This window comes from Camelus dromedarius, chromosome 5, assembly GCF_036321535.1.
Source record: "Camelus dromedarius isolate mCamDro1 chromosome 5, mCamDro1.pat, whole genome shotgun sequence".
NCBI lineage: Eukaryota > Metazoa > Chordata > Mammalia > Artiodactyla > Camelidae > Camelus > Camelus dromedarius.
The window spans coordinates 76534401-76561573 of record NC_087440.1 but is presented as its reverse complement, the minus strand read 5'-3'; the positions used below and the strand labels follow the sequence as shown (position 1 = coordinate 76561573).

At 37.7% G+C, this 27173-nt stretch overlaps 1 protein-coding gene and 1 long non-coding RNA gene across 2 annotated transcripts in view; one reads left to right on the top strand and one right to left on the bottom strand.

Moving 5' to 3' along the window:
* The window catches only part of LOC135321413 (uncharacterized), a 159973-nt gene that overhangs the window by 7913 nt on the left and 124887 nt on the right, over window positions 1-27173 (bottom strand). The window lies entirely within an intron of this gene.
* On the top strand, window positions 26301-26708 carry LOC105093195 (large ribosomal subunit protein eL20-like). Its single transcript, XM_064486409.1, has one exon. The coding sequence runs from the start codon at window positions 26311-26313 to the stop codon at window positions 26659-26661; it is 351 nt and encodes a 116-aa protein (XP_064342479.1). The 5' UTR covers window positions 26301-26310; the 3' UTR covers window positions 26662-26708.

The window sequence follows — 27173 nt, the reverse complement described above, 5'->3', positions numbered from 1 at the left end:
AATGTCAAATAAAAACAAAGCCAGATTTAGATAAGTAGAGAATTCATTCAAAGACTAGTGGAATAGAGGGAACTCTCTAATCTCAGGATCCGCAAGTATCTCAAAATCAAAAAGAAAACAGCTTTTATAGGGAGGGGTAAGCAGGGCTAGCAGGAATTTAAAGGAGAAACAGGGCAAATGAGTTGGTGAGTGGACAGATAGAAGATGTTTCTCGCTGTGGGCTGCCAGTTCTCATGATGAGCTGTGAAGGGCTCAGAGATGTCTGCACTTTAGTGTTTTCTCAGACTGGGGGAAAGAGAGAAACCTGGGGGCCTGTGTGGAGGAGAGAAGTGTGACTCAAGTTTGATTCAGCCATGACAGAGGACAGAGGACAGGCGGTTATGATCACTTGGTCAGAACGCATAAGGGGCACCAGGGCCATGGCCTCCGAGTTTACCCTTCTCTTCATCTTCCAGTATGTCTTTAGTCATTTTTCTTCATCTTAACCATGAGATACTTTACTCCTACAGAAAATCCAAGAGACTAAGATGAGAACCCACCATGTGCCCTCCAACCAGGTTAATAACCTTAATATGTTCTTATATTTGCTTAAAATATTTTTATTTTAACTTTATAGGAAACAAAATTTCTGTGTATAGTTGTAGCCATCTCAGTATAATTCCCTAAACACATCCCCTCCCCTAGTCGTGAAAAATGTAACTGCTATTAATTTGTTGTGTTTTAATCCATGAATGCGTATGTACAATCAACAATCCTGCTTGCATAATTTAGTCATTTTTATAGATGTTCCCACACTGTAGTGCTTATTATTCCACAACGTGTGTATTTTCACTGCACATGGTTCCATAATTTTCTACACTCGGTTCATGTAGCTCTAGTTCATTAATTTCAATTGCTGATTAGCATAAATACTTCATGAGCATTTCATAATATTTCTAAATTCCTCAGTTAGAAGGCATTCTGTTTTCTTTGTGACTTTTTTATTATTTCGGATAATCCTGAAGAGAACATTATTTCAGACGTCTGGCTGGGTGACTGTGTAAGAGGTTCTCACGGCTTTATATCCGGATTGTGGGGTGTTGGGGGTGACGCTAAGTTACAGTCCCATTATCCACGGACGAGGGCTCCCTTGCCCCAGGACTCTAATACCTGGAATTATAGGGCTCTTAGACGAATGAATGCATGTGAAAAGAGATCTCATTTTTTAAGACTTTGTCTTTTCCTGTAAATCTTCTCTTCAAACATTTGCCCCAAAGATCACTTTACTCATCTTTTTTTCTTTTGCTATGCAACCATTGTTATTTACAATTAATTCTAATATATTTAATTTATATATTTATTTATAGATAGATTTACAAACTTTTAACATTTGTTCCTCAATTTAATCATACTGAGGTTCGAGATCATATTATATTGTTATAATGTTCTTTGAAATTTACTTGGATTTTCACTTTGGTTTAGTTTGGGGCCAGTGTTTATAAATTTCAATGTATCTTTGACTGAATAATCTAATTGGTTAGGTGGAGGGTTATTTAAATCTATGTAGACATTTATCTACATGTATGTAAGCAAATGTTTTTAATTTTACTTATTGTACCAAATTTTCGTGCAATCATCAGCTTCTGAGAGAGACTGAAATCTACGTTTGCAAATTCTGTTGGTTTCCACTTACTGCTTTGACTTTTTTTTAACTTGTATTTTTGAAGCTCTGCTTTTAGGTGCAGAAGTTGGTGGGTTTTTTTTTTTAACATTTTTTATTGATTTATAATCATTTTACAATGTTGTGTCAAATTCCAGTGTAAAGCAAAATTTTTCAGTTATACGTGAACATATATATATTCATTGTCACATTTTTTTCTCTGTGAGCTACCATAAGAGCTTGTGTATATGTCCCTGTGCTATACAGTATAATCTTGTTTATCTATTCTACAATTTTGAAATCCCATCTATCCCTTCCCACCCTCTGCCCCCTTGGCAACCACAAATTTCTATTCTATGTCTATGAGTGTTTCTGTTTTGTATTTATGCTTTGTTTGTTTGTTTGTTTTTTAGATTCCACACATGAGCGATCTCATATGGTATTTTTCTTTCTCTTTCTGGCTTACTTCACTTAGAATGACATTCTCCAGGAAAATCCATGTTGCTGCAAATGGCATTATGTTGTCGGTTTTTATGGCTGAATAGTATTCCATTGTATCAATATACCACCTCTTCTTTATCCAGTCATCTGTTGATGGACATTTAGGCTGTCTCCATGTCTTGGCTATTGTAAATAGTGCTGCTACAAACATTGGGGTGCAGGTGTCATCCTGAAGTAGGGTTCCTTCTGGATATATGACAAGGAGCGGGATTCCTGGGTCATACAGTCCATTCCTAGTCTTTTGAGGAATCTCCATACTGTTTTCCACAGTGGCTGCACCAAACTGCATTCCCACCAGCAGTGTAGGAGGGTTCACTTTTCTCCACAGCATCTCCAGCATTTGTCATTTGTGGATTTTTGAATGATGGTCATTCTGACTGGTGTGAGGTCATACCTCATTGTAGTTTTGATTTGCATTTTTTCTGATAATTAGTGATATTGAGCATTTTTTCATGTGCCTTTTGATCATTTGTATTTCTTCCTTGGAGAATTGCTTGTTTAGGTCTTCTGCCCATTTTTGGGTTGGGTTGTTTGGTTGCTTCTTATTAAGTCATATGAGCTGCTTATATATTCTGGAGATCAAACCTTTGACGGTTTCATTTGCAAAAATTTTCCCCCATTCTGTAGGTTGTCATTTTGTTTTACTTATGGTTTCCTTTGTTGTGCAGAAGCTTTTCAGTTTCATTAGGTCCCATTTGTTTATTCTTGCTTTCATTTCTATTGCTTGAGTAGAGTGTTCTAGGAGAACATTTTTGAGATGTATGTCAGATAATGTTTTGCCTATATTTTCTTCTAGGAGGTTTATTGTATCTTGTCTTATGTTTAAGTCTTTGATCCATTTTGAGTTTATTTTTGTGTATGGTATAAGGGAGTGTTGTAGCTTCATTGCTTTACATGCTGCTGTCCAGTTTTCCCAACATCATTTGCTGAAAAGGCTGTCTTTATTCCATTGTATATTCTTGCCTCCTTTGTTGAAGATGAGTTGACCAAAAGTTTGTGGGTTCATTTCTGGGCTCTCTATTCTGTTCCATTGGTCTATATGTCTGTTTTTGTACCAATACCATGCTGTCTTGATGACTGTAGCTCTATAGTATTGTCTGAAGTCTGGGAGAGTTATTCCTCCAGCCTCTCTCTTTTTCTTCAGTAATGCTTTGGTGATTCTAGGTCTTTGATGGTTCCATATAAATTTTATTATGGTTTGTTCTAGTTCTGTGAAATATGTCCTGTGTAATTTGATAGGGATTGCATTAAATCTGTAGATTGCCTTGGGAAGTGTGACCATTTTAACAATATTGATTCCTCCAATCCAAGAGCATGGGGTATCTTTCCATTTTTTAAAGTCTTCTTTAATTTCCATCATCAATGGTTTAAGTTTTCTGTGTATAATTCTTTCACCTCCTTGGTTAGATTTATTCCTAGGTATTTTATTACTTTGGGTGCTATTTTAAGAAGTTGGTGATTTTTATGTATTCTTCATAAGTATTTTCTTTAGTGACTTTATTTCTATTAAAATTTACTGATAAATTATTTTTTATCTGTTATTACTTCTACTACAGCAGCTTTCATTTGGTAATTTCTTGATATGTGTTATTTGATTAGACTTTCTGCCTCCTTTTGTCTTAGGATTTTTTTTTAAGTGGCTATAGTTCCATGATTTTTAACAAGATTTTAAAATCCTATTTTTGACTAGATTTTCATCTGGTTACTTTTATTGTGCTTGTTGCTATACTTTGACTCATTTACATTGTAATATTGTGTGTTTTCTCTTGACCAGTATAACAATTTTTAAATCACAGCTACCTCTTCTTGCAGTGTTCCTCCCCTTGGTGCATCTTCCTTCGAGATTATACTCTCTAGTTCCACTAGCATCAGTCTCACCGAGTGCCTTGGTTTCCCCAGTGAAATCTGAGTGAAAGTAACAGCCATGATCTCTGAGCAGAAGCACTGTGGACCACAGTGTGATTGGCCACGATCTCTTCTTTCCCTGTCGCAAGACTCGATAGAAGATAGAAGCTCTTCCATCACTCTGAGTCCCAGAGTGAAGATTACATGGAGACAATCCAAGCTCAGCCCATGGCAGACATATAATGGGAGAAAAAAACCCACCTTTAAAGTCCCAAGCTACCTGGGTTTGGAGGTCACATTTTAGCACAGCAAAACACTCATGAATCTGACTGAAATAACAATCCTTATGATTCAATATCTTCCCATCATTTCCATCCTTCACTTGGTCAATGCCTGAATTCACAAGGTTTTCTATTTTCCCCCTTCCTTTAACTCTGCTTGTAGAGAAACTTCAAACTACATTTCCAACTTTTCTACTGGCTGACGTTAAATTTTCAACCCACTAGGAACTTAGCCAGCATTAACTATTGGTCACTCCTCCTCCACAGTTGTGGCCTTTTGGCTTGATGTTGAAATTCACCTTTATTTTAAGCCACACATAATAGTCTTTCTTTTCTTTTTTTAAGTCAGTAATTTATTAAATTTGCCAACATATTTTATAGAAGGCTTATTAGTTCCATTGTCGATTATCTGTCTTCCTCTGGCTTACTGCTCCTTGACTAGGACATTGGTGGTTGTCTGAGCCCTGCCCCTGGGTCCTCCGTGTAGAACTGTCATAATAACAGGTTGTGGTTCCTGCCCTCAAGCGGACATTGGACATGGGGACGGGCCAGTCCAGAGGCAGCAGGCAGCTTTGCTCAGGTCCTGATTAACAAGTTGTGTCTCTGTTCTTCTCCTCTTTAATCCTGTGTCCCCACATAAACCTGAACCCCAAGACAGGTGTTACAGTGCATTTTTCCCCCAGCCAGGCCACCATGAACACCTTTAATGGTCATACATTTGGGGAATGGAACAAAACCTTCAAGCCCTGTAGCTACCTAGAGAAAATAATTTTTTTCACCTCGTAAAAGACTACCAACCCCCATCCTCCAACCAAACTTACACCTACGGGGAGAACTTTTTCTAATTCCCCCAGAGTTCCTCTATAGCTTAATGGCGGCTAGTCTCCACCTCCTTTTAGCAATTTTCATTCCTGTTACTCCTCAGGAGCTGGACTCCTAGCTGCCACTCCCTGCAGCTCTATTCATCTCTTTGTTTTGTTTTTTTGTTTTTTTGTTTGTTTTGTTTTGTTTTGTTTTTGTCCTGGGAAGTAGAAATCTTTTTGAGCCTGGTTTTAGTTGCTCAGCTTTCTCTTTGTAAATGCTACCTGCCACCAAATGTGTTTAGAGCAGAGTAACTCTTCAGAGCATATATGAGCCACAATCCTAATGACATTTGAATTCTCTCATAATTCTTCTGTAAAGCAATGCTCCCACCCGCTCTCTGATTTGATGTCCTCATCCTCCTCCTTCATGAAACGGCAGTTCACCCCCTCATAAGAAAGGGGTTTTTACATCCTTGTACTTTGTATAGTTTTTACGTTTAGCTGTCTTTGCTTTAGCCTGATGTTAATAGGGCTTTGTCTAAGCCAAGGGGCTACACATCGGTTTGGATTCCAGTCCTGTGAAATAGGGAATGACAGCTCAAAATGCAGTTCATTTTATTCACGAACCATAACCAAGGCTCTTTTCCTCCTGTGTTAACACCTCTATGCAGCAAGTATTCATTTTCTTCCAAAGAAAACAAACTTCTCACACGATGAAAGTCTACTACTGCTCTAATTAGCATGGTTTGTTTCTCTTTCCCTCTCCCTCCCCCTGTTTCTCTCCTTCTCCTCCTCCCCGCCCTCCTCTTCTCTCCTGCCCCCACCAGGTATGTGTGAAAAAACAATACAGGCATTTTGTGACCAAAGGAGTATTTCCCTCCTCTGAAGTTTGATTTCATTTCAAGGCTCTATATTATCCAAAAATATCTCTGGCTGACCTGTCTGAGGTAGACAGAGTAGCTTCCCCAAACAGTACTTCCAGTACTTCGGATGTTTGATGGCTCTATGCATCTCACCCTCTGTGGATGGTGGTCCATGTCTCTTCAAACTAGATAAGGAATTTACTCTGTACAATCTGAATATCCATCTTTGTCATACTTCTCTCCTGTCATAAATCCCATCTTTACCATTTCTCTGTTTTTTTTCTTCTCTATTCACTTATGATAGACACCGCTATGATTCCTGAAACCCCAAACTCTTAGCAGCTCCTTTTTCAATTCCTTGCCTAACTAGGCTTAAAGAAAACTTTGAGTTTAATGCAAGCTCAATGCTTGCCTTTTGGGGACGTCTGGGAAAGATGGATCAAAGATTTTTGTTAAACTTTCTGGAGGATAGGAAATGTTCTCCTTTAACATCCTTCATTTTAGTTCCTATAAACTCTTAAGCTTTGACCACCTAATTTCTGCCAGCCTGTGCCTGTTACTTTCATAGTTTGGTGCCCTGATTTTTGATAATGTACACCTGATCTGACTTCTGATATCTGCCACATAAGATCCTCTGTCTTTATTTGTTCCTCCAGTCAGGCACATGTCAGTGCTAAAAATTTTATTCCCTGTTAAGAAAGAAGGATCTCTTATCTCAGAAGGATAGATGTAGTCCAGCCTGAACCAGGATAAAATCACTCTCTGCTAATACCATTCTTGAAGCAAGAATACAACTACCTTTTAAAATCCGACACTTCCCATAAATCAGAAGTTAATTCCTGCAATCATGGAAAGCTCAGTTCTTCATAGGCCATAATAATAGCTGTCTTATTTATTTATATCAATTTATTAATAGTGTGCCCATAGTACATTACTTGTGGCATTGTTGTAAAAGGAAAAGGAAAAAGTGGTTTTTTGTGCATGTTCATTTTCTATTGCTGTGTAACAAATTACCACAGACATAGAAGCTTCAAAACAACACTCACGCATTCTCTCGCAGTTCGGTAAGTCAGATACTGTGTGGGATTGGCTGGGGTCTCTGATCAGCTCCTTACACAGCCAAATTGAGACACCCTCTAGACCAGGCTCTGATTGAAAGGCTCCGGAGAAGAATTCACTTTCAAGCTCATTCAGAGTTTTGAGAGAATCTATTTCCCTGTAGCTGTAAGTCGAGATCCCCAATGCACTGTGGGCTGCTGGCTGTGGACCACTCTCTTCTCCCAGAGACCGACCCATATTCCTTTCCATGAGACTTTCTCCATCTTCAAACCAGAAGCAGAGTGTCTGAGTCCATCTCACTCTTGAAATCTCTCTGGCTTCCTCTTTTGCCATCAGTGGGAGAAAGCTCCACTGGTAACAGACTCATGTGACTAGATTAGGTCCACTAGAATAATTCCCCTTGGCATAAAAATTAAAATCAATATGGGAGTAACACCAGGGAGCAAAGGTCATGGAGGTTATCTTGAAATTCTGCTTGACAGGGTACGCATTCGCCCAGAGAGCTTAAATTCATGGAATACACCCTCTGTGGTTTATATTCCAGCCCTCTGTTAAGACTCAGAACTGGAAGGTGAACCAGATGAGGAAAGGATGTCAAGATTATGATTGACCAACACCCATGCATCTAAAGGTCTAATTAAAAAGATTAAAAGATGAAAAATATATTAATAAATACTGTTTTCACTTCTTTTGGTTATATACCCAGAAGTGAGACCGCTGGATCATATGGGAGTTCTACTATTAATATTTTGAGGAGCCTCCAGACTGTTTTCCACAGTGACTATACCTATTTATATTCCCTCTAACAGTGCAAAAGAGTTCCCTTGTCTCTACATCCTTGCCAACACTTGTCATATCTCTTGTCATTTGATGGCAGTCATCCTAAAATGTGTGAGGTGATACCTGCACTCCCATGTTCACTGCAGCGTTATTCACAATAGCCAAGATATGGAAACAACATAAGGGTCCATTAATAGAGGAATGGATAAAGGATATGTGAGAGATATATATATATATATATATATCTGTGTGTGTGTGTGTGTGTGTGTGTGTAATGGAAATTTAGTGTGGATGTATATGATATTATTTACATATACACAAAATATTATTGAGCCATGAGAAAGAAGGACGTCTTGTCATTTACAACAATATGAATGGACCTTGAGGGCATTATGCTAAGTGAAACAAGTCAGACACAGAAAGACAAATATCACACTATATCATGCATAGATGGAATCTAAAAAAGGCAAACTGATAGAAACAGTGAGTAGAAAGGTGCTCACCAAAGGCTGGAGGTCAGGAAGAAGGGGAGAGGTTAGTGAAAGAGTACAGACTTCTAGTTATAAAAGTCCCGAGATCTAATGTAAAGCATGATGACTATAGTTAATAGTATGTATTATATACTTAAACGTTGCTAAGAGAATAGACCTTAAATGTTCTAATCACAAAAAAAGGTACTTGTGTGGGCATGATGCATTACTAACACAGTGGTAGTCATCATTTTGCAAAATGTAAGCATATCAAATCAACACCTTGCAAACCTTAAACTTACACAATCCAGGGGGAGGGTATAGCTCACTGGTAGAGCTTGGGCTCAGCATGCATAAGGTCCTGGGTTCAATCCCCAGCACCTCCATTAAATAAATAAATAAATACATACACCAAATTACCGCCCCCCCAAAACAAAACAAAACAAAAAAACCCTTACACAGTCTTAAGTCAATTATATCTCAATAAAGCTGGGAAAACTTAAATAAAAATATAATAGCAGATGAGTAAAATGTATCTGTTATCAAAGTCTTCGGCCGAACCGGAAGAAGACTATAAATCGTGGCATGTAACCACATTTGCAGGCGCCATGGGAACAGTTAGTGCAGGTTTATAGGAAACTTAAAGGAGAGGCAGCTCCCCAGTCTAACGAGTCTACACAGGACCCCTGAATCATCAAAGGTTTCCTGAAGAAGGCCACACACAGCTGCTTCTGAATGATGAGTAGGTTATCACAAAGTTTGCAAAGTAGCAAGGACATTCTGTGAGAAGGAATCCACATAAGCAAATTGGAGGTAAGTTGTATACTGATCTGTTTGCAGAAACTAATGAGCCATAACAAGGAAGTGAAGATGATATAATAATTTACTCAAATTACTGTTGGAGTCTTCATGAATTATTACCCACCCTTTGAAAAAGAACAATGAGAGAGACAGGAGGTCATTTGTTGACATGGTATTACTTGTCTCAGAACTCATCAGTTGCCTGGTGTTCCTTTTGGGAGCAAATCTAAACCCAGTTTGCTCAATGACAAGACATTTAATCTTGACCCCATTGTATCTACCCTAATAAAAACACTTGGAATTTTTATCTGTTTACAAAACAATCACATTTTCTAACTGGTGTGATTTATACTACGCTAAGACATGTTTTCACACACCATCTTACATTTTCTTTTTCTGTCTTGAAGTCCTTGGTCTAGGTCTATTCACCTCTCCTTACTCAATTTCTGCTCTTTATGGCATAATTCAACTCTCTACTCTATAAAGCCTCTCCATTCTTCACTGATATTCCCACTTTTCAAATTTCCTCTCCATGAAACTTTTGCTGCACATAATTAGCACTTCAGTAGACACTGATCTTTTTATGTAAATAGACCACATTTTTTAGAGCAGTTTTAGGTTCACAGCAAAACTGAGTGACGAGTACAGATACGTCCCATTTCCCACCTCCCCCACATATGCATAGCCTCCCACGTTATCAACATGCCCTAGCAAGAGTGGTACATTTATTACAATTGGTGAACCTACATTGACACATCACTATCACTCAAGGTCCACAGTTTACATTAGGAGTCGTTCCTGGTGATGTACATTCTATGGGTTTGGACAGATGTATAATGACATGCATCCACCGTGATAGGATCACACAGAGCAGTTCCACTGCCCTAACAATCCTCTGTGCTCCATTTATTCAGCTCAACCTCCCCTGTAACCACTGGCAACCACTAGTCTTTACTGACTCTGACCTTTTTTCCCCCCTCTCTATCATTTTATTTGTGTAATACATACTTCTCCAACTTGGTGACAATTTGTATCTTACCCTTGTTGATCTCTACTGAAATGACAAATATGTGTGTTGCCTATTTGTATATCAAGTGTCAGCTGCCAGGGTTCCACAAATCTTCAGGCTTCACAAGGCCATCTTAAAATTTACATGAAAGGGCAGGGGCACCCAAACCACCATTGATGGTGCTCTTTGGGTGTCCATGCATACGTACCCTTAAAGCATTTAGTTCCAATTTCCAGCTTCAGCTGAATTCCTAACCCTGCCTTTATCTCCAGTACATACTATCTGCTTTCTATAAAATGTCACCTTCAAACTAGATACCACACTGATCTACTAACTTTCTGGCAAAATGTAATAAAAATTCTGGATAAATGGGGAAGGTGCTACATTTATAAACTATCAGCCAAAAATTAGACATTAAGGATATGAATTTTTCAAGTCATGGGGACTATAGATTATCCCATCACATGGAGCTCCACACTCCCACAGTCTTGCTAAATCCCGCTTTTGCTCTCTTCACCCACAGGCCTTTTGAGATTGCATCTGACAGCACATTTCACTTTATTCTTCAGAGTAGATCAGTTCTTGATGGCATCACACCTTCCTCATCTTACGGGCAGCCTAGCAACACACAGGCCAAACGGGCCATGACCCATGTTTATTTCAGTCAGCAGAGCCTTCTGCTCCTTGCTAGCTTACCAAAGCCTCCCAACATAAAAATTACTGCTTTTCTGCACCTTTGGGCGAGTCACCGTCTTAGACAGGGCTCTCCAATTTACACTGTGTGAGCACAAGGGAGGTGGTGTAGGGATTTATGATCCTCCAGTCAAAAGAATAACGGAGGGAATGCTCTTCCAATTCTACGTATTAATTAAATTAAAGGTGAGCTTGGTCCCTAAAGAAAGGTGAGACTCTGCAACTAATGATGAGGATAGTTCCTTCTGTGTGGGCTGAATTCTCCTCTCCTGAATTCTTCATTTTCCTGGAGCTGAGACTCCCACTGTTGCCAATAGGAACTTTGTCATCCAAGGGTAGGAATGTGGTCCTGGGAATTTAATTATTCCTACAATAAAATTCCTGTTTTATTGAATATAAATAGGTATGCCTAGTTATGTTAGCGACTTTATAGTACTTAAATACCAATAATTATTCAAACAGATTTATTGAAGTTTAATGGCAATGTAATAATAATGTCGGTATGTTTTATACGCAATAGTTGTTACACCTCATTAAACACGTTGGTAAATGATCCATTGCTGTTTAATTAACATGCAATGACTGTGTTATTAAATCTTAAACTGTAAATTAAATCCTGATTTGAGACACTTAATTTTAAAGTGTGACTGAAAACTTCTTTGGGCGTGAGCCTCCAGAGTCCTTTTATTTTCCACGGTTCCTTCCTGCCCTGCTCATAGCCCACACTTATACCTTTGGAACTGGCAAGTGGGCTGCACTTAATTTGTGTGGCTGAATTTTTTTCTTAATGGAGAAAGGCATGCCTTTCTGGTAGGTGAGCAAATGGTGAATAGAGAATAAACTTTCTTTCAGAGCCAAATTCTTACATATGGAAGATTACTTTTTAAAAAATATTATCTAGGAAAAGACACAGACTAAAGTCTGACAAGTATTCACTCATAATTTCATAGAGGGATATTTTGCAAGCTTGGCAGACTTTACTCAGAACTAAACACCCACCTATTTGCCGACAGATCCCTGGTGCATACAGGACTCTTCCATCTTTGCTGAACCAGCTGGCTATAAAAATAGCAACTGGGTGTTAAGTGGGCAAGGGTATTTCTCTATTTTTAATAGTGAGAATCAAGTCCTGTCAAGGTTTTTTATGTATTTCAAAAACCTATAGACAAGATTTTCTGGAGCATATGTTGGAGTTTGTGTAATAGTGGTCCAAAGAATAGTTATAAAATATTCTCCAGATGCTGTAAAACTTTTACATCTTTTTTTGTGTGTTCTTCTGTCTTTTAGAACACCAAAGAGATTCCTGGTGTTAGAATTTATATTCTGGGCATCTGTTCTCTAATGCTAACCTATGACAGCTTTCAATAATATTTTAGTGTTATCTAATGCAAAACATCCTAAGATTGGGGAAATGCAATTTCAAATAATTTCCAAACTCTTGGCTAAATAGTGTTATTTTCCCATAATTCGTTGGATAATATTAATAGTGCTAAAAGGTGTGTAAATTTTCACTCTGAGTTTTTAAAACACTTTTTAAAGAACTTCTTCAAAGCTTATTTGACATACCTGTATCTAAAATTACAGTTCTCTCTTCCATATGTGTAGATTGAAAAAAATAAAACAATCAGACACTACAGAAGAATAATTGCAGTATTTTGTAGAGCAGCATAATAAAAATATGTTCTCGTAGAATCTTGCAAACCTAAGAGTAAAAGTGCTTCCTAAATTCTCCTTTCAGGCAAGTACTTGTGCGTATGTGTTCAAAATCCTTAATCCTGCTGTCTGTCTGGAAAACTTTGTGTACACCCCCGACCACCGTCATCACTCCACATCCCATCATATCTTTCAGGTGAACATCTCCTCTTTCAAAATCAGCTCAACTTGCTTACTTTTTGTTGCCTTTCCTATCCACCTGCTAGGAATTAGCTTCTTCCCTTTGGGGACAGTGCTGTGAAGACACTAGAGCAGCATGGAATACAGGAGGATTTCCATGATGGCCTCTCTGTAATTGACTGTAGGAAACCTGCAGGCATAACCCATGCCCGATTCGTCTTGAATTATCAGCCCAAGTAGAGTGAGGGACACAGAGTGAGAGCTCAATATTTCTTTATTGAATAAATATTTACCTCCACGATATTATGTATAAACATACACAGAGATTACCATTACTGCCTCCTTACCTCTTCATTGGATTCATCCTATGGCTCTGACTATGTAAATGTGCGTCATCTCTAAGCTTCCTTCCGTCTTCTCTTTTATCAAAACCTTCTTACCGGTAAAGGCTGCCATCCGTCATTTTACACTGGCATCATTCTATCAGAGTGTCTGCTATGAGAGGTGTTTTAACATCTCATCAGTCATAAGGGGGCAAGACTTTCTCCAGGCAGGCTCTGAAATCATTTCACTTGTGCCAAGGAAGGTCTTAGCACTGTTGGAACCTAATACATTTTATGAGTTGTAGATAGGCTGGAATTATGTATAAGACAACACATTATTGCAACAGACCAACATAAATAAAAGTGGTTAATTAAACTACGAACCCCCAAATACTATAGTATTCAGATATGTATTTCTAAGAAAACACCCCTTCCTGTATACATTTCTCCAAGGTGAAGATATTATTATTATAGAACTGTGTTAATTTGAATTTTTATTCTCATTTCAGCTTATAATAAAGTCTGACATGGAATTAAACAGAATATTTTTTCATGTAAATGTATAATTAAATTGCATTTATATATTTATTTATTTATTTTCTATCTCCACTAATTGAAAATAAATTCTAGGAGACTTGGGTTTTTTTTTTTTTTTTTTTAACCACTGAAGCCTGTCTGCCTAAAATAATGGCTGCGCAGTAAATACATGTGGAAACCATGCAGATACATTTCTTCTTTTTATAAATTCTACTTCAATACAAGATGTGTGTGTCAATCCGCATTTATATATTATGTTTACATTATTCCTTTAGTTCTGTAACAGCTCTGTATGGCATGTAATTCAGATTTAATTAATGTAATTTTGTGCATAAGGAAGCAAGTAAGTATTAAGAGATTTGTCCAAATTAACAGGGCCAGCTAGCAATAAAGCTAATGTGGTCTTATTCTCAATTCAAGGTTATCTCTGTCTTACCAAGATAAAGAATTGCAAATTGACTTAAATATTTGAAAATATTTTTTGTTCATTTCCTACATCCTAATATGTAGCTTGGTAAAGAGAGCTGAAATTAGAGAGACATCTTAAGAAAATTCTTGTTTTCGCTCTCCTTTCTGATCTCTCTCTCCCTGTCTCTCCATTTGCTGACCCTCCTCAGACTAAAAGTGGTGAAAATTATTTAAAAAAAAATAATAACAGCAGGAAAAATTAGAGCCTCTGGAAATGATCCTGAGAGAAAACAACATATGAATCTATTCTTGAAAATCTATAAAAATTCGGTAAAAAAAGCAAGAGCCAAATGGGATAACACATTTAAAATAATGAAGAAAAAAATCTACCAAGAATCCTGTATCTAGCAAAATTATCTTATAAAAAGGAAGGCAAAGCTAAGATATATATGATAAAGCCTAGATCAACCTCTAAAATTTTTTCAAGAAATATGCTGAAAAAATAATTTAAATCAATCATAGACCTAAATGCAAAAGTGCAAAACTATAAAACTCCTAAAAGATAACATAGAGGAATTTCTCAGTGGCCTTGAGTGTGGTGATGACTTTTTAGATACAACACCAAAGGCATGATCCCTAAAAGAAATAATCAGTAAGCTGTACTTCATTAGAATTAAAGACTGCTGCTCTGTGAAAGCTAATCTCAAGAAGAATGAGAAGACAAGTGACAAAGTGGGAGGAAATATTTGCAAAAGATATACCTCAAAAAAAGGAGATACCTCATTAAAAAAAAACATATATCTCATTATCCAAAACATACAAAGAACACTTAAAGCTCAACAGTGAGAAAACTAACAACCTGATTAAAAAATGAGCCAGAGTCCTGAGCAGACCACTTACCAAAGAAGATGACACAGAAGCATATAAAAACATGTTCAAAATTATATCTCACGAGGGAACTGCAAATTAAAGCAATGTAATATCACTACACACGTAACAGAATGTCTGAAATCCAAAGCAATGACAATCAATACCAAATGCTGGTGAGGATGTGGAGCGATAGGAACTCTCAAATGTTGCCGGTGAGAATGCCCCATGCTACAGCCACTTTGAAAGACAGTCTGGCAGTTCTTAAAAACTAAACATGCTCTCACCATATGATTCACCAATCATGCTCCTTGATATTTGCACAAACGAGCAGAAAACACGTCCACACAAAAACCTGTACCTGGAAGTTTATAGCACCTTTATTCATAATTGCCAAAACCTGGAAGCAACTAAGATATCCTTCAGTAAGTGAGTGGAGAAATAAACTATGGTACATGCAGTCAATGGAATATTATTCAATGCCAAAACGAAGTAAGCTATCAAGCCATGAAAAGACAGGGAAGAACTTTAAATGAATATTTCTACATTAAAGGAGCCATTCTGAAAAGGCTCATTACTGTATGACACTGCAGAAGAGGCAAAACTACGGAGACAGTAAAAAGATCAGAGGTAGCCAGGGCTGAGAAGAGAGGGAGGGGTGAATTGGCAGAGAGAACAGATTAACTTTAAGGCACTGAAAGTATTCTGAATACTACAATAACGAATACATGTTATACATACATTTGTCCAAACTCACAGATGTATAACACCAAGAGTGGACCCTAAGTTAAACTGTGAACTTTGGATGATTATGATGTGTCAGTGTGGGTTCATAAATTGTAACAAATGTACCACACTGTTGGGGGGATGTTGATAATGGGGGAGGTTATGCCTGTGTTGGAGCAGGGGTTATATAGGATATCTTTATACATTGTGCTCAGTTTTGCTGTGAAACTAAAACTGCTCTAAAAAAGAGTCTAATAAAATCATTAAAGAAATTAAAATACTAAAAAGAGAGAAAAAGCATTATACAATTAAATAGAAAATTCCTTCCACAAAATCCTTATAAAATATATTAAGTGCCAAATGTATGTGTGGCATTCTGCTTTTTGTGTTAGGTTATCAAAGTTGAAGCACACAGGAGTTTAGTCAGCAAGATGCTCAATTTTCTTTTGCAAGACGAAACATACACACATACAATAATTTTTCAAGGCCACGTAATAGTGACTGCCACAAGGAATACTTAGATGGAATTCAGTGGGGCCTTGAAAAGAAGGAGTACTTCTTTAGGGGAAAGTTCTTTGAAGGATGTAGCATTATCACTGGTCTTCAAAAGATTCAGGAATATACATAAATGGTGAAGGTCTTTCTTGGTGGAAGGACCTGTAGGAGTAAAGACATGTGGATTTGATAACGGAGGTTTGAGAGCACATGCAAACTGAAATTAAGGATTCAATACAGACGGCAAACTTGAACATGCAAAACTGAGAGGGGAAGACGGGGGTGGACACTCCCCTGTGCTGGTGGGGAAATTGATGAACAAGCTAATCCCAGATGGGAAGAGGGAAACTTCTTTCTCAGAGACAAGAAGAGGATGGAGATTCATTTGGAGTAAATAGAGGCCGAAGAAATATAAATCAGATACATTTAAATAGTTTATTTCATTAAAATATAAAGCAAAATTCTTGGCGAAGAATCAGGGTGGGCTGGATATAGTTTAAGTCTTGAGAGCAGGAGAAAAGTTTCAAAGAATGTAGAGGAAATAATGTGACAACTATTCAATTAGAGATTATTTGAAGATGCAGGGTTATCACGCTGAGTTGAACAGATTGTGGCTTCCAAATGGTGCCCAGATGCAGGGGGAAAGTGGAGGTGAGGGGTGCTGGCCCAGGCTGTGTCCACTCCAGAGAGCACCGATTCATACAACAGTGCCAAACGGGTGAGTAGTGGCCCTGGAAAAAAATCTGAAACTAAACTGATGTTTGGGTTTTACTAAAGACTATACCTAAACTAGTTGACTTAAGAGAAATAAGTGCCTTTGAGTTACAAAGTAACCCCAAATTTAAAGAGGGAATCACTTAAGCTCCATTAGCCCTGGATCAAAAGCACAATAAGGCATTCCAGAAACTTGATGTCTAAATTCTGTAGTGGAAGAAGTTGTCGCTTTTAAAAAGCAGGATTTCCTTCCATCTTAGTTATGTTGGCAACAGTCCCAAAGCTATTGAGGAGTCTAAATAATTTGCCAATATATTTACAGTGTGAATTTAATTGGATAAAATTTCACTTTAGCCAAATGGCTTTTTTGAATCAGTTTGCTTTGGACTTCCTATCTTGAATATATATAGCTCGTGTTTTCTTGAAATACTTAATGACTTGTCTGGTAGGCAAATTCTAAATAGAAGAGCATTCTTCCAGATGCTCAAGTATTTTAGGTTAATTGACCCTTTCATGGAGAAATTCACGTTGCTGAAAAAGTTAAAGGCGGTATTGTATTTAAACTGGTGTAATTTCAATATTAAAGGCAACTCTCCTAGTCATCTAGTTTATAATACCTTTGAGTCAGAGAGGAGCACAATGGACCTTACCCCAGTTCATTAGGGATATACAGAGATTATGCAAATGTGAGGAGAAGAAAAAAAACCTTTCCTTTTTTTTTCTGTCCCTCTTTGTTACTGTTAAATATTAAACTATACACAATGTCTTATTTCACTCCTGAATTTTAGAATTCCCAGACTAATAAAACTTAAATAGTTTAAAATGATTATAGCCTCAAACTCATTTAGGTAGGCAGTATAAATAATGCCTTCCTACCTCTGCCTGCCCTCTCTGGACAAGCGCTACAGGGGATAAATCAAATAATATAGATGATGCAGAAGAGCACGAAGCACCAAATGAGCCCCTCAAATTGATTTTTTTCAGTTGGTGCCAATCAACTGAAATGAATGCAGTCTTTAATTTGTAATAGTATGTCTCTTGTATATTAAGACAACGTGTTTGATTCAATTGTTAGTTCTTTCCTGTGACTGCTATTCAGCATAAATGTATTCATCCTTCTATTTGCTGAGAAGCAAACAGCCTTGGCCTGTGCTCATAACCTATGTACTACCAATTACATTTTCTGGACTACTACATGTACAGAAACTGGGGACTCTTGTCTATTTAAATAAGTCCCCCAAATAAACATATAATATAAATCACAAGTATTCTTATTTTTAGAAATAAATGTTTCTTTCCTAAAGGTGGTTTTATGGACTTTGGCTTCCCTAATTCTCACAACAGTTCTGGAAACATAATTCCTTTCTATGCAGCTACACTGGCTCCAGAATGTCTTTTACAGTAACTCAGTAAAGATGCATTTTCCTTTATTTTTCTAATTTTTATACTCATGTCTAAGTCATTCCATAACGACAGGCACAAATAAACTTTCTACCCTTAACTACTAAAGTAACTGATTATCTTTCCATAAAGCTAATGACACTTCAACCCTGTGGCTTTTTTTTAAACCAAAGATGACAATAACCTCTGCTATATACAAAGTGTTTCCTTAAAAAAAAAAAAAAATCAATGACATTACAAAGAAGTATTAAATGCTGCAGTACTGTCCCATTCTCCTTTCCATTGTTCCAGATCAGTCTCCTGGCTGCAAATCTGCACAGCTTGATATCTGCTAAAAAATGATTTCAACCCAGCATCTTGTCAGATGTAGCCCATGTTTTGTGTTCTCTGAGCTTCTAAAAAGAATAAACAAACCCGGAGCGTAGGAAGGTACTTAGATGGCTTCTAGGGGAACTGTCATTTCCACTACAGCTTTGTGCTTTACTGCAGACCGAGGCTGATACTAAAAATCGCTGGAAGAAAAGAGAAAAAATAGCATCACTAGCATGTGGATGAATGCCATGTAGAGGAAGGTAAGGGACCACAAAGCAAACAAGATTATGGGTGCGGCTACAAAATGTGGGCAGAATATTTGGATATTTTAGTGAATATTCAGAGCTAAGGGGATGGAGGTAGGACAACCTACAGAAAATTTCCTTAGTGAGAATGATCCTTAATGACATTTAGCACTCTGGTGGTTATGAAATTTCCAAATATTTATCTAAATATCCTCTTTGGTCTCTAGAGATCATGTAGACACAGGCAAGAGATGTGTCAGTGTATATGTATGTGTGTAAATCATTATCATTCATTATATGAGGAGGAAAAAATATGTTCAAAGTGTCAAATAACATATAGGAATCTTTTCACCAAAATACTTGAACACATATATACAAATATATGCATAAGTAAGCTCACGGAAACATCACTAGTGTTAGAAAAAGAAGAATAATAATTAAGAGAAAGAGAGGAATTACACACAAATGGAAAACTGTGCTGCCATTAAAACAACTGAATTTGATTCTGACTTAGAAAAACACCCACTGCATATTGTTAAATAAAATAGCAAGCTATACGGAAGGAAATGAAGACTCTGATCCCAATTTGCTTAAAAGACCAAAACAAAATTGTTGTTGAACATGTAAGGCTCATATTTCTATGCACAGAAAAAAATTCTCCAAGAATAAGAAACAGAGAACAATGAAGGGCAAAGAAGGCCGAGAAGGGCTTACGCTTTTTACTATACACACTTATACATTGTTTGAATTTGTTAAAGCAAACATGTTTTTCTTGTTTAACTGAAATAAAAAAGATTAAAAGAAAAGCATACACTGTTCTCAGAGTAAGTGCATTTTCGCATCATTCAGAGGGGGAGGAAAAGTGTCAGACTTCCAAATAGTTCCTTCCATTTATATTTCAGTACCTCTGGCCATTTTTTAAAAGGTAATAAATATATGCAGTTGCTGGCTACAGAATGACTTATTTATCCTTTTCCCTTCGCTTTGAAGTCCAGAAATATTTGTGCTCCCCTCTCCACATGCCTCATTTCTGCACCCCCCTGTTTTCCACGTGGTCTCTTATGAAAACATCTTGGAACTGGCATAATAAAACCCCAACTGTTGTCTCTTCACTTTCAACTCCATGATTAAAAGGGGAATAAAACTGCAGTACAGGGGGGTGGGGAGGGAGGGGGGATGGGGATCCAAGGTGTGTGTCTGTGGAGCAGCCAGTTCAGATGTGGCACAGAGAGTTCTACAGAGAGTTCTAGCAGAGCGTGGCTCTGAAGCCGACCGAAGAAGCAAATGTTGAATAAAGAAGCACATGTTGAATAAAGGGAAATAAGGGAAAGATAATGATTTATTTAATCTCTACTGAAGAAGCAGAAACATGTTAGGAGAGAAAAAAAAAGGTTTTGAGTATAACTGTAGAAAATTTGTTTACGGACACCTTCAGAAACTAATAAATATTTGACCCCTTTTCTCCCCCAAATTTCCCAGATCACAAACAGTGCAGTCATCAGCATCGGTGCACAAGGAGCAGGACGCTGATGGATGCTAGTTGTCATGAACTGAGAAGGGTCCTCTAGGCAAAATTTGTTCTTTATTAAAACTGTGTGGTGTGAAAGGGAATCGGTGGTAGGGTGATCAACCTTTTAAACACACACTGGTGTGGCTTACGTGTCATAGCAACTATTGGCTTGATTATAAATGTACACGGACTTCCAACAGCACCCACATGGTGCTTCCAAATGTGTTTTGCAACTTTTTCAACGTGTTCGGCAGGTTCTGGCAAAAGATAATTTAACTACCCATGTGTTTGGCATACCTTTACATATCGCAGTTATGTGATTACAGGAAACAAATGAATACTTCCCTTACTATTTTCAGACTGATTATATTCAGCCATTGGATGTAGAACAACATTAAAATGCACATAGTGATAGCATAGATTTAGCTACACTGTGGTTCAAATTTTGTCTCAGGTGCATTAATGCCTGTTATGGAAAGTGCTTGTTCACTTTTTTCTAGCTTCACTCCAGCACTTTAATATGAGTATTATTATTATTATTATTATTATTATTATTATTATTATTATTATTATTACTACTACTACTACTATTATTATTATTATTATCATTACTACTACTACTACTTCTTAAAATACTGAAATAACCCTCTGATTCATCTCCCCATGTCCAGTTCCTCCTGGATCCAATAAATCTACCAACGCCAGATCCAATGTCTGCCCCCGCCAGATCAATCTTCCTTATGCCTAGACTTGATAGAGTTCTAAAGCCCTCCATGCCTTGGTCGTGCCTGATGAATTAAGGATAAACCCTACAGCCTGGCGTTGGAAGCTTTTCATCACAAGTATGCTGCTTATCTTTCCTGTCTTACGCTGTTTCTCAGCATACCTTCCACTTGAAATCCAGACAGCCTTTCCCCACACTCGCCTTTTGAAGTTCAACCAACTGTTGAATTGTGTTCAAATGGCAAACAGCCCAAGATTCCACAGTGGAGTAAAATACGGAATTGAGTTGAAAGCTTCCATTTTCAGATGTCTGAAATGGGAGTAAGTATCTACGTTTCAGAGCAGTTGGGGAAGAGCATCAGAAACATAGTAGCTGATAGATAGCTGACGACTGTCTAGTTTTTCCACCAATGACCTTTAAATGACAGGTTCTACCTTTATATTTTAATTTTTCATTTTCTTACTATTATGTTCTTTCCAGGTCTCCCACTTACTGCCCAACATAGATCAAATGCTTTGTATGGATAAAGAAATAGGAGCACCTTCTGTTTGTTTAGTGTGTCTGCTTTAGTTAAATATCCATGGAGCCTGAATCTCAACAGATCATCCATATTTCAATCTCATCTTCTTTCTGACCCTTATCAATCCTACTTGAAATCTCTGCCTTCAGTTTCCTCAGCATGAGAGTATCAGACTTAGCTTGAAGGGCTCTTAGATAACTCAGTGGAGGTAATATACACAAAATGCCTGGGACAGTGTAGGTGGTCAATGGATATTTTTGGAAAATAATTAACTGGCAGGTAAAGATGGTATCTGCGTTATTCATTGTATCATCACTCTGGATTTTATGCAATTTGCAATCGATGCTGACCTATAGCAGACAAAATGAGTGCAATTTAATGGAAAAGTAATTAAATTTGCACCTGAAGCGCTCTCATTTTTAGAAACCCTCTGGCATTGTTGAAAATGTTTCTCCAGGCAAAACTCTTCATTCCTGTTTCTTAATTTCCTTATCTATTAATCAAGGGGATTATATTAAATTGTTTCTAAGATCTCACATAGTGCTAACATTCTACAATCATATTTTTTAAAAAATACATACCCTGCCTAACTTCAAAAAGAAGAAGGATCAACCCCAAGTTCTTTGGTCACTTTTTTTTGTATCAGTCAAAATATACCAAGTTGTACTATGGAAATAAACCACCCAAAATGATCATGGTCTGTAACAACGAAAGTTTATTTCCCTCACAAAACCTGCCCTATAAGAGAGAGTCTGCAGCAGTAGTCCTTGTGGTGGTTGGGGGGATAAAGGTGGGGGGAGGAGAAGGTAGGGGGCGCTCTTCAGTGTAAATGTCTGCGCTGGAGGAGTCAGAGGGAGTATCGCCAGCTAGTGTGGAGGAGCAAGAGACTGTGACCAAGCCGACCATGGCTCTCAGAGGACCTCCCAGAAATGGCACGTTACTCCTTCTCACATTTCATCATCGGTAAAGCAAGTTTTGAGGCCAACCCTGTTCTCAGTGGGGATCCTCTCTGGCAATTACAGAATACAATTTACTGCATACTTTGTCAGTCTTATGTCTCTATTTTCCATCTTATTTGCCAGCTTTACTGTTGCTTTTCCTATTGGCCACTAAGTACTTCCATTTCAATATTATCCTTGAACCCCAACCAGTCATTATGTCAGAATCAGAATTCATCATCAACCTTGCAAAGACAGCCTGTTTCCCACTTCCACATATTCGGTAATTTCAGAATAATTTTAAACTCCATCACCTTCCATGCAATCACTCTATAAACTCTACTGATGATGTCATTGAAATTCTTCCCATACTTGCACCCTGACTTTTATTTTCCCCCATTTCTTTAGTTCAGGCCTCCCATCCAGTCTGCTACAGTAGAGTATACACATATAATATAGATACAATATTGTAGCTTGTCTGCTAGTAGTATGCAATGCAGTCAGTTGGAATGAGTTTTGACTGCTCCCTTCCTTTGCTCAGAAGCATTTAGTGCTTCTATCACCTAAAAAAATTTGATCTAAACTCCTTAATCTAGCATTTAACACTTTCCATGGGATACTAGCACCAACCTATGTTTTATTATTTCGATATATTCATACTCTGTACTATAGAGAACTCCTCTGAATACAAAACACAATTTGTATTTTTCATATTCTTATATTTCACCCTTTAGTTCAAAAATAATTTATAAAATTTTTATATTTTTATAGAGAGTTCTGTACATAGTAGGTTCTCTACGCATGTTCAGGAAGGAGAAGGAAATGAAAAGGATTCCCTTTTTATATGAGCATTACCAGTTGTCTGGCACTTTGCAAAATATTTTCAAATCATTACTTCATTTATGTTTTACTTCAATTTTATGGGGTGTTAATTATCATCATTTTATGCATGAAGAAAAACATGGCTTAGCAAGATTAAGCCGATGGACCGGAATCCAAACATATGTCTATAGATTCAAAGCCAGTCTACACCTTTCTGTTTAATATTTGGAACTGTTTGGGATGCACATTAGGTTAGTGGGTCTTCAACTTCGTGGATCCAGAACTCTTTCTTGGATCTGGGGATTCTCTAGGTATAGAGCATACTAATTCTATCAGGTTGGGTGGATTTCCCTTGAATAAAAATAGTTTTGGAACAAATAGGTTATTGGTTCTCAAACTCCTTGCCTACCCTGGGTCCAGGTAAGCCTGCAAATACACAGTTTCCCAATTTATGTCATGATGTTTGGCATCAAATACGATGACAATCTTTCAAAATTATGGCATTTTGAAATCTGCTATTTCTGTTCTACATTTGTAAGAATCCCCAGATACTAAAGATTATCAAAACTGAATAATACATACATATATAAAATAATCAAGTGAAAATTCCTCATATTGCTTAATAATAGAATGGACACAAAATATCATAATAATGGAATATGGAAACAATATGGAAATAACATATAATAATGGAAACAATATATAGAAATAGATTATACTGAGATACATTGCTACACATCAATTAAAAAAAAAACTAAGGGGTTTACCCTCTTTCTTTCTTTAAGCTATTTATTATATTTATTAGTTGCATTTCAAAATATACAAAGAATAATTAAAATTCACCAGTGGTCCACCATTTTTTATCCCTCAGCTGCTACAGATAAATTTCCACTTAAAAAAGCCAGAGTCATATAAGGTATCAAGGAAATTTTTTTTTTCCTGTTTGGATTATTCTGGGAAGGAAGATTAGGGTGAGAGAAACATAAAGCCAAATCTGTTCAAATTGATCCAGAAATATACAAAATACCAAACACAAAAGATCAAGAAAATTCTTTTCCTAGAATATATATGGCTGGTTAATTCATAAATTAGTTATCTCTTAAAGCTTTGGTGATTTTATTAGGCTATATCCACTGAGGAAGTTTAAACATTTCTACTTGCTTTGTGTATTTAAGAAATCAGGGCCCACTCAGCTGCATTAAAAAAAAAAAAATCTTATCAAGGTCCTTTTATCATTGGTAATCAATAATCCCAAAGATCTAGGCCTCTATCCAAAGATACTGAAAAAAACATAATTACAATCTTCTATTTGAGAATCCTTTACCTATGACTGAGAGACTATTTAGGCATAAGTCACTTCTTAAATTGTGTTGGGGAGGAAAAAATTTTCTTCTACCCTTCTAGGTTTTCTGGTTGATCCAAAGATTAAATTGACATGAGACAGATTAACAGGAGGAAATCAAACAAAAGTTTACTATTATGTACACATGGGAGAGATGCAGGAAAACTGAGTAACTCACCAAAATGCCTGAAACCCTCTCCTTAAATATCATTTCCAGCTAAAGACAAAGGAGCGGGTAATGGTTTGGGACCTCGAAGGGGAAGAAGGCAATTGACTTGGAGATGGAAAAGCAAATGTTTGGTAAACACACGTTTGCTGGGCCACGCAGAGAGACGAGAGACGCAGAGAGGAATCTTAGACTTCGCTCGGGCCCCCCCACCTAGTTCATACCCTCACTGTCTGTGGTGATGACTCCCTTTCTGGATCACATTTCTTACGTACATCCCTCAGGCAGTTAGCGGGAAGGTCAAGGTTTCTTCTTAAGTCTTTTGAGCCTGGATTGTTTTCAGCTCAAATCAGTCCCCATGCCCAAGAGACATTTTGGGGTGGCAAATTTTGTTCCCCTACAATTGTAATGACAAAGCTTTAGAATCTCCTTCTAAGTCAAGAAAACAAACTTATGACTTATTGAGGAAAATTAATGCTTAGTACGTACCTGAAATTTACAAAAGGTCAATCCTCATTATTGTCATTTGCAATAATACTTAAACAGAATAAAAGACACACATTGCAACTGGGATTCTCTATTAATAAAATAGCCTGTGCACGGCAGCTCCTAACCGGCGCAGACTTCTTTATGTGTTCAATGCCTAAAAGGCCTACAGCAGAAAGAACAAGTGGCAACAGGAATTATTTTAACAGCAGTAGAGATAAACCAAGGGAAAATCAGACCCATCTGAAGAGTGAACTATTAGTATAAAATTAGGCCTTCCTTAGTTTTATGGCTATAATATCTCTTCTTAAAGTTTCACTACCCCTCAGGAATAATTAGAATGCTTTTAACTTAATTTTAAAGCCCGCACATACTACGGCACCTCATGGCTTCTTAACTCCCTATTCTAGTGCATCAGCTCACAAGCAGGTTACATAAAGGATACTTCCCTCCACCTTGGGTATGGAGGAGATATCTTGGTAGGGAACAAAGGGAGCTGCTCTTTTTTGAGTTTTGTCTACGTGAAGTTTTATTTTCTAAGTTAACAAAAATGGAAATAAAAATACATCTGATTGTTTCCAGCAAAACGATCAGTGACGTAGTTTCCTAGAGTGAATTCAAAATATACGTAAACGGTAATATTTCATTTATTGAGCAGTTCTCCAAGTATTCTATTCTCTTAAGTATATACTGGGTATATTTATTACTGGAAATCAGAGACAGAAAAAAAAAATAAGAGAATTCCATCATGCAGAGAGTTGTGATTTGGGTATAAAATTCCTCTGGCTCTGTGTAAGCATCAAAACCAAATTATAAAGATGACATTGAAAGATATCATTTTTACTTTCTCTTATTAGTTACCTGTGAGACATTCTACATCAGCCCGAAAAAGCCTTGATGGATCAACTTGTCAGTAGATGTAATAAAGCCATTTTAACACCAGTCACCTTGGCAAGAGGAATCTGGAATCAGGAAATTTACTGAGCCTTTTCGTGGGTGGCGGCGAGTGCGGATAGAGAGCTCTGAAGGCTTCGGGCACGCTTTGAGAGTACAAGGTGGCGGGGCGCTGCCCGCCCACCCCCAAATGCCGCTCACCGCCTCTCTATCGCATGCGCATCTTTGCACCTAATCACGTTGTTGCCAAATCCCGATTCTGGTGCTGTGTCTCAGCTGAAAAAAGTGAAGTAGTCCGGGGAGATGGTCTACTGTGGACAGGTGTTCGAGGAATCTCCCCTGCGGGTGAAGAACTTGGGCATCTGGCTGCGCTCTGACTCCCGCAGCGGCACCCACAACGTGAACCGGCAGTACCGGGACCTGACCACAGTAGGCGCCGTCACTCAGTGCTACCAAGACCTGGGCGCCTGGCGCCGCGCCCGGGCCCACACCGCCCAGATCATGAAGCTGGAGGAGATCGCGGCCAGCAAGTGCCGCCGACCAGCGGTCAAGCAGTTCCACGACTCCAAGATCCAGTTCCCGCTGCCCCACCGGGTCCTGCGTCGCCAGCACAAGCCACACTTCACCACCAAGAGGCCCAACACCTTCTTTTAGATGCAGGGCCTTCCTGTTCCCCTTCTGCCCAAATAAACTCTTTGGGGAAAACAAAACAAAACAAAACAAAAAAAAAGGAAAAGAAAATTTACTGAGAATTGTAATTGTAAAGTAGTTTCCAATGTGTGCTGCTCAGAACTTTCACCAACATTAAAATAACTTACTTTCTTAATAAAGAGAGAGTGAGGATTTAAGAGAGGGATACAAAGACAGAGAAGAAGAGACAAAAAGAACCCACAGAGAGGCCAAGAAATGTGTGTGTGTAAAATATACGTGGACCCCACACCTGTATAAATACGTGAGATTCTATGAAGTCAAAATTCTCTTCAACCTTGACCCAAAGAAAAAGAAAATTACTTTAGCAACTATCACCCAAGTGCACAAGGAATCCTCTTATAAATAGATCCTTTGTGAATTGTATTAATCACCATGTATGAAACCTTTCAGTCTGAAAGGTAAATTTCAAGGTGTTGAAGCAGCTTCAGTATGAACGGTGTTGCTTTTGGAGGAAA

Bases quoted from the DNA above. Each gene is read 5' to 3' on its own strand.
- LOC105093195 (XM_064486409.1), top strand. From the start codon at position 26,311: ATGGTCTACTGTGGACAGGTGTTCGAGGAATCTCCCCTGCGGGTGAAG.